Source organism: Trachypithecus francoisi, unplaced genomic scaffold, assembly GCF_009764315.1.
Source record: "Trachypithecus francoisi isolate TF-2019V2 unplaced genomic scaffold, Tfra_2.0 Lachesis_group11, whole genome shotgun sequence".
Lineage (NCBI taxonomy): Eukaryota > Metazoa > Chordata > Mammalia > Primates > Cercopithecidae > Trachypithecus > Trachypithecus francoisi.
In genome coordinates this window covers 67,631,939-67,644,918 of record NW_022681456.1, presented here as the reverse complement: position 1 = coordinate 67,644,918, position 12,980 = coordinate 67,631,939, and the positions used below count along the sequence as shown (strand labels likewise).

The following is a 12,980-nucleotide window of genomic DNA, read 5'->3' as shown; positions in this document are numbered from 1 at the left end:
GAGGGAGAAAAACACCTACAACTCCAAGTGTTCCAAAAGATTTGGCCATTGTTAAATAGAGCTTAAATTCACTTTAAAAATATCCAAATACCGTAATGACTACTGATAGTCAGCATTCATTAGGCCTTACTAGGTGCAAACTTATTGGTGAGTTCTTAAATATATTACCTCCTTTAGGCCAGGCATGGAGGCTCACGCCTGTAATCTTAGCACTTTGGGAGGCCGAGGTGGGCGGATCACCTGAGGTCAGGAGTTTGAGACTAGCCTGCCCCACATGGCAAAACTCCATCTCTACTAAAAATACAAAAAATTAGCTGGGCATGGTGCTGTGCACCTGTAATCCCAGCTACTTGGGAGGCTGAGGCAGGAGAATCGGTTGAACCTGGAAGGCAGAGGTTGCAGTGAGTCGAGATCGTGCCATTGCACTCCAGCCTGCATGACAAGAGCAAAACTCCATCTCCAAAACAAAACAAAACAAAACAAAAATATATATATATACACACACACACATATATATATTTTCCTTTAATTAAAAAAAAAATATATATATCTCCTCCTTTAATCCTTAAAACAGCCAAGTAGAGTAAGCATTAAATGGACATTTACAGACGAGGAAACTCACGCTCAGAGAAGTTAATTTGCCTAAGTTTCCCACTTGTCAGTTATGAAGCCAGTCTGGCGTTCTTGGTCTTTCATTCCACTGTTTCCCCCAGCTTGGGCTAGAAACAGAGTTAATTCAGACTCTCTTGAATGGCTCATTCAGGGCTTTCGTACAGTGATTAAAACCAATGGTCACTAACCAAGTCCAGTGGGCCTCATTCCCATTTTAATTCCTTTAAGGGCTCCCCACTGGTTTCTGGGATAAAATTCAAATTTCTTAACATGATTTACAAGCCCATAATGACTTGGCTCCAGTATACCTTTCTAGCTTACCTACTACCAAGTCCTTGCACATATGTTCTGCTTGAGCCATATCTGCCTACTAGAGTGTGCCATGCTGTCTCTAACTTTCTGCACCACTTCACAAATCCCTTCGGGACCCAGGTTATTAGAATCTTTTCCTTGAGGTCCTCAGGCTCAAATGGATGCCTTCACATTCTCTTACCATTGTGGAATATTTTGTGCATATCCTTAGGACATTCACCATATTGTTAATTATTGATTTTCTTTCATTTCTCCTATTTGGTGGTAACTGATTTAAGGGCAGGATTGTGTCCTTTTTATCTAAGAACCGGTAGTCATTGCCTGATACTTCATAGACAATAAATGAATGCTGATGGGATGACTGAAAATCGAGGGCTTCAGCAGCATTTGAGAATAGTTCTACCATTTCCTTGGGTAAGTTACACAGCAGGGTAGTGAGACTTGCGAAGCTGGAAGAAATGCTTACATTTTGAAGCAGTATCTGTTAAATCCCATTTGCAGTACAAGCTAGCTCAGGAAACCAAGTTACCTCAAGTATAGTTATAAACTTCCTGTGACCGGAGAGAGAATCATCACTGAAGGAAGGAGAGCAGCCAGCCGTTCAAGGACTGGAAAACTCCTGAAGTGCAGAGGGCCTACATTAGCATGAGCAACATTTCTGGGGGTGGAGAATATACACTGAATATTACCATTCAAAAATATTGAGACAAAGCATGGCAACTATTTAATGGGATCGTTCTAATCACCAGCATAATTTCAGATTAAGCATAATATCAAACTTTCAAAATCAGTGACGGTCCGAAGGGTCAATGCTTATTTTCCACTCAGTCATATCTTGATAAAGGATCAGAACGAATGCAGAGAAAGGGATTTCGGGAGGTAATTAGAATACAAATAGTCTCCACTTACTGAGTGGAGTATGGACTGTGCCAGTATTTCTTTCAGTAAGTTACAACAGCTCCCTGAGATGGGTATCATTATGTAGACGTTACTGAAAATGGGACCAAATCTCAGACAAGTTTAGCAAGTTGCCCAAACTCTCACAGCTCAAATGTGGTAGAGCTGAACTTTAAACTGAGGTCTGATATTTTTAAAAGAATTTATTTCAATAGCTTTAAGGGTACAAGTGGTTTTTCATTATCTGGATGAATTGTATAGGGGTGAAGCCTGAGATTGTGGTGCACCCATCACCCAAGTGCTGCACACTGTACTCAATAAGTAGTTTTTTTTTGGTCCCTCATCCCCCTCCTACCATCTCTTCTTCTGAGTTTCCGTTCTTCATCATATCATGTCTGATTTTAAAACATTTGCTCTTTGTGAAGATTTAGTTTGACTTTAAATCATCTGTGGTCAGGCTTTACATTTTGAATAATTTTTTTTTCCTCCCTTACTTTGCTGTGAATAAAAATGAATTCAGGTACTCAAATTATAATGTTGTAAGGGAAGAGAATACTAGGATCACATAAATTCTTCAAAATCAATAGCTGAATAATTTTCAAATAGTGATCTTTTATAAAATCATGTCTGAATGAATATATATTTCTGTGTATCAGTATGAGAAAATCTGGTTTGGGTAAGTATGTCTCTCATGCCAATATCTATAGTCTTATTTTGGGTGGTTGTATGTTTTCCAATGGAAGGTTTAGGATTTTAAAAACGGAACCTCTTAAAATTAAAAAATATTTAATAAGCACAGTAACTATCATAATAGTGTACATAGGGATTGTAAGGGAAGGGTATAAAGGGGGAAAATGAGGCAAAGGAAATCAGTAACTGAAAATAAGGTCTAGCTCTCCAAGTGCTCAGTTGTTTGCGAAACTCCTGCCAACCGGTAGACACAGCCTGGCTTTGAAATTGGATGCATTGCCAACCGTGCACACTACACATATTCATCTCTGGCTTGGCTTTTTCACTTTGCAAGGAAGGTAGCTGACATCTGCTGAGCAGGGCAAATCATGCAAAACAGGTTTCTCCACAGGGCTTTGCCTCTTGACTAGGACAGAACCCAGGCTGATGCTAAAGGCTTCCTCCCTCTTTTGAAATAAATCCCCACAAGAAAGTGCAACTGAAGCAGGCTTGTAAGGAGAGAAATGCAAACGTTGGCACAGAAAATCAGTTGCTTAGGAAATAATGAGTGCAAACCTGTGTATATTTTTAAACATTGGTTATAAAATATATTTGGATATAATCACCAATTGTACTGATGGGTGCAACTATAGATTGTTTTTTTACTTTGAATAGGAATCATAAACACATAGCCTGACATAACCATGAACTCTAGATCTAGATGACATGATTAAGGAAATCCCAGAACATTGCCACAACTTCATTACTGGTTGCAATGAAATTATATACAGTAGACGCTCTCTCAACCAATCTCCACTTAACCAATTTACTGAATTAACTGTGGTTGTTCATCCTCCATCATAAAATGTACAGACCAATGCCATGGCATGCTCCAGAGCAATAGGTTTCTTTATCTAGCCCCTCTGCACTTCTGCTCCTGCTCCTGCCTGAGTTGTAAACTTCAAAATTTAGAGGCAATTATGTTTGTTCCTAAACCTGTTTATGCCAGCTGTACTTGTTATTTTAACTATGTAATTTAATTAATCTTATATAACCTATGAAATATGAATGTAGTTGTTCTGTGAAAACAAAACCCAATGGTTGGGAAAGATTCAATAAGGGTTCATTAGGCAAAAATCTATGGCCAGGCACAGTGGCTCACACCTGTAATCCCAGCACTTTGGGAGGCTGAGGTGGGCAGATCACTTGAGGTTAGGAGTTTGAGACCAGCCTTGCCAACATGGCAAAACTCCATCTCTACTAAAAATATAACAATTAGCCAGGAAAGGTGATGCATGCCAGTAATTCCAGTTACTCAGGAGGCTGAGGCACAAGAATTGCTTGAACCTGGGAGGTGGAGGTTGCAGTGAGCAGAGTTGGCTCTACTGCACTCCATGGCACACTCCAGCCTGGGTGTGCCACAGAAAACAAACACAAAACAGACAAACAAACAAACATAAAATCTACTGTTAATTACCTAGCAGAAAAACTCTAAAACACTGGGGAAGACCAAAATCTAGGTGGAGGAGGCATTTAGATTGCTATAAATTATTTAAAGTCTCATTGCATTAAAAACCAAACCAAACCAAAATAAAACTGGAAGTCATAAAATATATATTGTGGATATGGTTTAGGCAAACAAACAAAAAGACTTGTAACTATAATCAGCAGAACCATGTTCATAGGAAAGCCTTGACTTTACCCACAAGATTGGCAAAATTGTAAATTAAATGTTTACTTTATGGATCCATATCACATTCTGTAATTCCCCACATTATCTCTTTTGATGAATAGACACTTTTCAATTGGCTCTATATTCTTATCATAATCAGGTAAGATGTCTCTTATTTCAGGGCAACCCAAAGTGTGCTCCTTGCACCACAGCTGTGGCAGCATCTGGATGTTTATTAGGAATTCAGAATCTCAGGTCCCACGTTGGGTGGTGCCCAGGATCTGTGTTTTAACAAACTCTTCAGATGATTCTATGCCCTCCTAAGTCTCATTGGAGAGCCTAAAAAATGTATATAGCCCTTTTGAAAAGCAACGTGAGGCATGACTGGCTCATCAGGAATCATAGACATTTCTTTTGTATTCTTACTCAGCCATCCTGCTTCTAGGAATATTTTCTCAGGAAATAATTCAAAAGAAAAAAAAAGTTGAAAAGCTGAATAAAGATATCTACGTATAAAGATGTCTATAAGAGTACTATTTACAATAACAAAACAATTGGAAGCAATATAGTGATTTAAGAAGAGAAGAAAGGTAAATCACAGGCAGTCAATAAAAATGATAAATATTCAGAGTTTATAAAATGATCAAATGTTTATAATGTAAAATTAGGTAAAAAAATGCAACATCCACTTGTTTATAGTTATGCCATAGGAATATCAACAAAAACTAGAAAACCACCAGTTTCACTGTATTAGTGTGGTATTAGATGATGATTTAGATATCATCTTTAAAAATTATTTCATGCAATTATAATGTTTCCTATAATGAAAATATCTTAATGATATCATATACAAGCACCATTATTTAAAATTCGTACTACACTCTCAACATAAAATTTAAAGACTCTTCCAGCTGTGAAACACTGCTGCCATGTCACTAGCCAGCTGTTGTATGTAAAACATCAAGATCTAATATCTTTGGTGACAGATGGGCATTTCGAAAAATCAGTTTTAACTAAGGATGCTCTCAATACCTGAATTATCTTCATCTTTGCGGATTTTGAGCTTCACCAGGTCTTCACATTGCTGGAGGATCTGAACTGCATCTTCCATGGAACAGTTGTCCAGCCGGATATTATCTATTGCGAGCAATTTATCCCCAAGTTCCAGGGTCCCAGTTCTGTTAGTGAATGCATAGTAACACATGACTAATGATGAGCACTTAACTAGGCCATTTAAAGAGGCATTAAGCATAATGTAGCACTGTGGTAGTCTTTAGAGGAAAAGAGGTTCAACTGTTTTTAAATTGTACTTTATTGACAACTCCCTCCCTTCTTCTAGTCTTATTTGGGTTGCCTGCCATGACATTAAATTGCAGAGTATTAAAACCATTTTTTCTTATACTTTTTTCAATTAAACAAGAACATATATAAGTGTCACTCAGGAAGCATACAATTCCTAGGAAGGGAGGTAATGGGCGAGGGTCTGCATAGACCCGGGTATCGTTGTGTTTTTCCATATTGTTGTATTACTTTTGATCCTTGGTAATCCAGATATTAGGAGAGTGCTGAGAGAATGAGAGAAGGCAAGGTGTAATAGAGTTAGTGGAAGCCTAAGGCTTGAACCTCTGCTATTTCCACTTGCATCTGGAAACTTACTATGGCCGGAGTAGCAAGAAAATTTATAGATGAATCGATAGCTTATTTGGAAAGTGGCCACTGGGACTCTAAAACTGGCTGTGGACCAGGGTAGGTCTGCTGAAAATTTTTAAGGTCCATAATGAAATGAAAAAAATAATATGAATGTAGTATGTATATGTTTCTATGTGCATATATGTATATATACATAGATTTGTAAGAATAGGAATATCAACAAAAACTAGAAAACCACCAGTTTCACTGTATTAGTGTGCATTTTGTCTGTGCATTATGTCTGTGCCAGAGACTGATAATTGTTTCCCAGCATCCGTTCTCTTTTCCCTTCTTTTAAGTTACCCTCTGAAAATGCATGCCCCGGACTCTCTGGTGACCCTCCCCACCTCCTGCCTATAGCTAGAAAATGGTAGCAGGAGGGAGGCGGAGCAAGGTGGCTGAATAGAAGCCTCCACTGACTGTCCTCCTTGCAGGAACACCAAATTTAACAACTATCCATATAGAAAAGCACCTTTATAAGAACCAAAAATCAGGTGAGCAAAAACAGTCCCTGGTTTTAACTTCATATCATTGAAAGAGGCACTGAAGAGGGTAGGAAAGAAGGTCTTGAACTGATGATGCCAGCCCCTCCCCCACCCCTTCTGCAGCAGCCACATGGCATAGAGAGAAAAACTGTGCACTTGTGGGAGGCAGAACACAGTGATGGAGAGACTGTATTGAAACTCAGTGCTACCCTGTCACAGCGGAGAGCAACACTGGGCAGAAGTCAGCTGATATCCACAGAGGGAACATTTAGATCAGCCCTAGGCACAGGGGAATCACCCATTCCAGTGGTCAGAACTTGAGTTCCAGCACGCCTCACTGCTGCACGCTAAAGTGTTCTCGGGTACTAAATAAACTCAAAAGATAGTTTAAAGCCACAAGGACTGCAATTCCTGGACAAATCCTGATGCTGTGCTGAGCTCAGAGCCAGTAGACTTGGGGGGCATGTGACCTAACGAGAAACTAGCTGGGGTGGCTAAGTGAGTGCTTGCAACACCCCTCCCCTAGCCCTACACAGCACAGCTCACAACTCCTGGAGAGATTCCTTCACTCTACCTGAGTAGAGGAGAGGGGAGACTAAAGAAGACTTCGTCTTGCAACTTTGATATCAGCTCAGCCATAGTATGACAGGGCACCAGGCAGAGTCCTAAGGCCCCTTTTCCAGGCCTTAGCTCCCAGACAACATTTCTAGACACACCCAGGGCCAGAAGGGAACCTGCTGCCTTGAAGGGAAGGACCCAGTCCTGGCAACATTTATTACCTGCTGACTAAATATCCCTTGGGCCCTGAATAATCAGCAGCACGGCTGGGTGCAGTGGCTCATGCCTGCAATCCCAGCACTTTGGGAGGCCAAAGTGGGTGGATCACTTGAGACCAGAAGTTCAAGACCAGCCTGGCCAACATGGTGAAACCCCATCTCTACAAAAAATAGAAAAATTAGTCAGGCGTGGTGGCACACACCTGTAATCCCAGCTATTCGGGTGGCTGAGGTAGGAGAATCACTTGAGCCTGGGAGGTGGAGGTTGCAGTGAGCTGAGATCACACCACTGCACTCCAGCCTGGGCAACAGAATGAAACTCTGTCTCAAAAAATAAATAAAATTAAATATAATAAAAAAATAAAATCAGCAGCAGTAGCCAGGTAGTACTTGCTGTGGGCCTTAGGTGAGACTGAGTTGTGCTGGCTTTAGGTGTGACCCAGCACATTTCCAGCTGTGGTGGCTATGGGGAGGCTATTTCTGCTTGAGAAAAGCAGAGGAAACAGTAAAAAGGACTTGCAGCTTAGGTACCAGCTCTGCAACAGTGGGGTAGAGTACCAAGTGGGCTCTTGGGGTCCCTGATTCTACGCCTTAGCTCTTGGATGTTTGTGGACCTGCTCTGGGATAGCAGGGAGCCCACTGCCTTGAAAGAAGAGTCCCAGCCCTGGCAGCATTTGCCACAAGCTGACTGAAGAGCCTTTGAGCCTTGAGTGAACATTGGCAATAGTCAGGCAGTACGTGCCATGGGCCTGGAGCAGTGGTGGCCATGGGGAGAGACTTCTTTCCTTGTAGAAAGGATGGGAAAGACTTCGTCTTGCGGCTTGGGTGCCAGCTCAGCTATAGTAGAATAGAGCACCAGGTGGATTCCTAAGGTTTTTGTCTCTAGGACCAGGTTCCTGGATGGCATCTCTAGACCTGCAAGGGGCCAGGGGGAGCTCACTGCCCTGAAAAGAAGGATACTATCTTGCCTGGCTTTGCCACCTGCTGATTATAGAGCCTTTGATCCTTGAGTGAACATGGACTAGTAGTAGCCAGATAAGGATTTACTGGCAGCCTTACTTGAGACCTAGTACCATGTTGGCTTCAGGTCTGAACCAGCATTGTCCCAGTGGTGGTGACCACAGGGGTGCTTGTGTCACCCCCTCACCCCTCAGCTTCAGGTAGCTCAGCACAGACAGAAAGACTATATCTGTTTGGAAGAAAGGGAAGAGAACAAGAGTCTCTGCCTAGTAATCCAGATAATTCTTCTGGATCTTACCCAAGACCACCAAGGCAGTATTTTTGAGTCTGCAAGAGTCATAGTGTTACCGGACTTGGGGTGCCCCCTAATGGAGATACAGGTGAAGTGACCAAAAACTTAGATCACAACACGTAAGTCCCTTCAAATACTTGGAAAGCCTTCCCAAGAAGGACAGGTACAAACAAGCCCAGACTGCAAAGACTATAATAAATACCTAACTCTTTAGTTCTCAGACACCAGTGAACATTCACAAGCATCAAGACCATCCAGGAAAACACGACCTCACCAAGTGAACTAAATAAGGCACGAAAGACCAATCACAGAGAAACAGAGATATGTGGTCTTTCATACAGAAAATTCAAAATTACTGTTTTGAGGAAACAATGAAGTTTTTAGTCTGTGATAATACAGATAAAAAATTCAGAATCCTATTAGATAAATTCAACAAAGAGATTGAAATAATTGAAAAAAAAATCCAGCAGAAATTCTGGAGTTGAAAAATGCCATTGACACACTAAAAAATTGCATCAGAGTCTCTTAACAACATAATTGATCAAGCAGAAGAAATAATTAGCAAGCTTGAAGACAGGATATTTAAAAATACATAGCCAGAGAAGACAAAAGAAAAAAGAAAAAAAGAAAAAAAACAAAAAAACCCCAAAAAACTGGGTCAGGCATGGTGGCTCATGCCCATAATCCCAGCACTTTGGGAGGCCGAGGTAGCCAGATAACCTGAGGTCAGGAGTTTGAGACAAGCCTGGGCAACATGGCAAAACCCCATCTCTACTAAAAATACAAACACACACACACACACACACACACACACACACACACATACACACAAAGCTGGGCGTGGTGGTGTGTGGCTGTAATCCCAGCTACTTGGGAGGCTGAGGCAGGAGAACTGCTTGAACCCAGGAGGCAGAGGTTGCAGTGGGCCAAGATCGCACCACTGCACTCCAGCCTGGGCATCAAAGTGAGACTCCATCTCAAAACAATCAATCAAACAAACAAATAATGGCGTACACCTACAAGATCTAAAAAATAGCCTCAAAAGGCCAAATCTAAGAGTTACAGGCCTTAAAGATGAGGTAGAGAAAGAGATGGGGTAGAAACTTTATTCAAAGGGATAATAATAGAGAACTTCCCAAACATAGAGAGAGATATCAATATTCAAGTATAAGAACCTTATAGACCACCTGTGGGAATTTCAGCAACTACAGACGCAAAATAACTGAAATCATAACAGTCTCTCAGACCACAGCACAATCAAATTAAACTCAAGGTTAACAAATTCACTCTAAGTCAAGGTTTTATGGACAGAATTATGATCTTCTTGGGATGGAGCCCCTTGCAGGAGGGGGAGCCATGGTATCTCTGGTTCAGTTGACTTAGCCTTTCCTGCCTGCTGGCTCTGGAGAGTCTGGGCGGTCTGGATGAGGGTGGTTCCCCAAAGCACAGTGCACCTGCTCTGTCAAGGGGCAGGCAGACTGCTTCTTTAAGAGGGTTCCTGACACCATTCCTCCTGACTGGGTGCGACCTCCCAACAGGGGTCTCCAGGTCACCAGATGGGCATCACGTCAGTGCCCCTCTGGAACAGAGCTCTCAGAGGAAGGAGCAGGCTCCCATCTTTGCTGTTTTGTAGCCTTCACTGGCGATACATCCAGGTGCAGGAGGGACCCAGGCTTGGGGTCTGGAGTGGACCCCCAGCAAACCACAACAGCACTACAGAAGGGGGGCCTGACTGTTAAAAGAAAAACAAATAAACAGAAAGCAACAACCGTAACATCATCAATAAAAAGACCCCACAAAAACTCCATTCACAGGTCAGCAACCTCAAAGATTGAAGGCAGATAAGCCCACAAAGATGAGAAAGAATCAACATAAAATTGCAGAAAACTCAAAATGCCAGGGTGCCTCTTCTCTTCCAAATAACTGCAATACTTCTTCAGCAAGGGCACAGAACTGGGCTGAGGCTGAGATGGCTGAATTGGCAGAAGTAGGCTTCAAAAGGTGGGCAATAATGAACTTCACTGAACTAAAGGAGCATACTCTAACACAATGCAAATAAGCTAAGAATCATAATAAAACATTACAGGAGCTGATGACCAGAATAGCCAGTTTAGTGAGAAACATAAATGACCTTATGGAGCTGAAAAACACAACATGATAACTTCACAATGCAATCACAAGTGTCCATAGCCAAACAGACTAAGTGGAACAAAGAATCTCAGAGTTGAAGACTATCTTTCTGAAATAAGACAGGCAGACAAGAATAGAGAAAAAAGAATAAAAAGGAATAAACAAAACCTCCAAAAAGTATGGGATTATGCAAAAAGACCAAATCTATGACTGATTGGGGTACCTGAAGGAGATGGGGAGAACAGAACCAAGTTGGAAAACACACTTCAGGATATAATCCAGGAGAACTTCCCAAGCCTAGCAAGATAGGCCAACATTCAAATATAAGAAATCCAGAGAACTTCAGTAAGATACTACAGGAGAAGATCAACCCCAAGACACATAATCACTGGATTCTCTAAGGTCAAAATGAACGAAAAAAACGTTAAGGGTAGCCAGAAAGAAAAGCCAGGATGCCTACAAAGGGAAGCCCATCAGACCAACAACAGACCTCTACAGAAACCTACAAGCCAGAAGAGTTTGGGGGCCAATATTCAACATTCTTAAAGAAAATAATTTCCAGTCCAGAATTTCATATCTGGCCAAACTAAACTTCATAAGTAAAGGAGAAATAAGATCCTTTTCTGACAAGTAAATGCTGAGGGAATTCATCACCACCAGGCCTACCTTGCCAGAGCTCTTGAAGGAAGTGCTAAATATGGAAAGGAAAAACCATTACTAGCCACTACAAAAACACACTGAAATACACAGACCAGTGACACTAAGAAGCAACCACATAAACAAGTTTACAAAATAACCAGCTAGCATCATGATGACAGGATCAAATTAATACACATCAACACTAAACTTAAATGTAAACAGGCTAAGTACCCCAGTTAAAGGACACAGAATGGCAAACTGGATAAAGAGAGCGCCAAGACCTATTGGTATGCTGTCTTCAAGAGACCTGTCTCACATGCAATGACACACATAGGCTCAAAATAAAGTGATGGAGGAAAATTTATCAAGCAATGAAAAACTGAAAAAAGAAGAGCCTGTACTCCTAGTTTGTGACAAAAGAGATTTTAAACCAACAAAGATAGAAGAAAAGGTTCAATTCAACAAGAAGTGCTAAGTATCCCAAATGCATATGCACCCAATACAGGAGCACCCAGATTCATTAAGAGAATTCATAGAGACCTACAGAGAAACTTATACTCCCACACAGTGATAGTGGGAGATTGTAACACCCCACTGACAATATTAGACAGATCACTGAGACAGAAAATTAAGAAAGATATTCCGGACTTGAACTCAGCTCTGGATCAAGTGGACCTGATAGATATCTACAGAACTCTCCACTCCAAAACAACAGAATATATATTCTTCTCATTGCCGCATGACACTTACTCTAAAATTGATCACATAATTGAAAGTAAAACATTCCTCAGCACATGCAAAATAACCGAAATCATAACAGTCTCTCAGATCACAGCACAATCAAATTAAACTCAAGATTAAGAAATTCGCTCTAAACCACACTACTACTTTGGAAATTGAACAGCCTGCCCCCAGGTGACCCTAGGGTGAATAATAAAATTAAGGCAGAAATCAAGAAATTCTTTGAAACTAATGAGAACAAAGAGACCAATAATGAGTTCTGAAATTGAGACAGTAATAAATAGTGTCTACCAACCAAAAAAAGTCACAGGACTGCATGGATTTACAGCTGAATTCTAACAGAGGTACAAAGATGAGCTGGTACTATTTCTTCTGAAACTATTCCAAACAATTGAAAATGAGGGACTTGTCCCTAACTCATTTTATGAGGCCAGTATCATGCTGATACCAAAACCTGGGAGAGATATTCAACAACGAGAAAAAACTTTGGGCTAATACCCTTGATAAACATGGATGCAAAAATCCTCAATAAAATGCTGGCAAACTGAATCCAGCAGTACATTAAAAAAGTTTATCCACCATGATCAAGTTGACTTCATCCCTGGGATGCAAGGTTGGTTCAACATACACAAAACAATAAATGTGATTCATTATATAAACAGAACTAAAGACAAAAACTACATAATTATCTCAATAGATGCAGAAATGGCCTTCAATAATATTCAACATCCCTTCATTTAAAAACTCTCAATAATCTAGGTATTGAAGGAGCATACTTCAAAATAGTAAAAGCCATATAGGACAAACCCACAGCCAATATCATACTGAATGGGCAAAAGCTGGAAGCATTCACCTTGAAAACCAGCACAAGACAAGGATGCCCTCTCACCACTCCTATTCAACATAGTATATTGGAAGTTCTGACCAGGGCAATCAGGCAAGAGAAAAAAATAAAGGGTATTCAAGTCAGAAGAGAGGAAGTCAAATTGTCTTTGCAGATTACATGATCTTTTATCTAAAAAACACCATCATCTCAGCCCAAAAGCTTTTCAAGCTGTGAAAAGCAACTTCAGTAAAGTCTCAACATACAAAATCACTGTGCAAAA

The 12,980-nt window shown here is 40.8% G+C and overlaps 1 protein-coding gene across 2 annotated transcripts in view; it reads right to left on the bottom strand.

Annotated features, from left to right (window-relative positions):
• GRIP1 (glutamate receptor interacting protein 1) overlaps positions 1-12,980 on the bottom strand; it is a 757,962-nt gene that overhangs the window by 53,514 nt on the left and 691,468 nt on the right. For both annotated transcript variants that reach the window (XM_033221362.1, XM_033221361.1), the window contains exon 16: positions 5,195-5,340. In XM_033221362.1, coding sequence (XP_033077253.1) covers positions 5,195-5,340 — 146 coding nt within the window. The remainder of the gene's footprint in view (positions 1-5,194; positions 5,341-12,980) is intronic.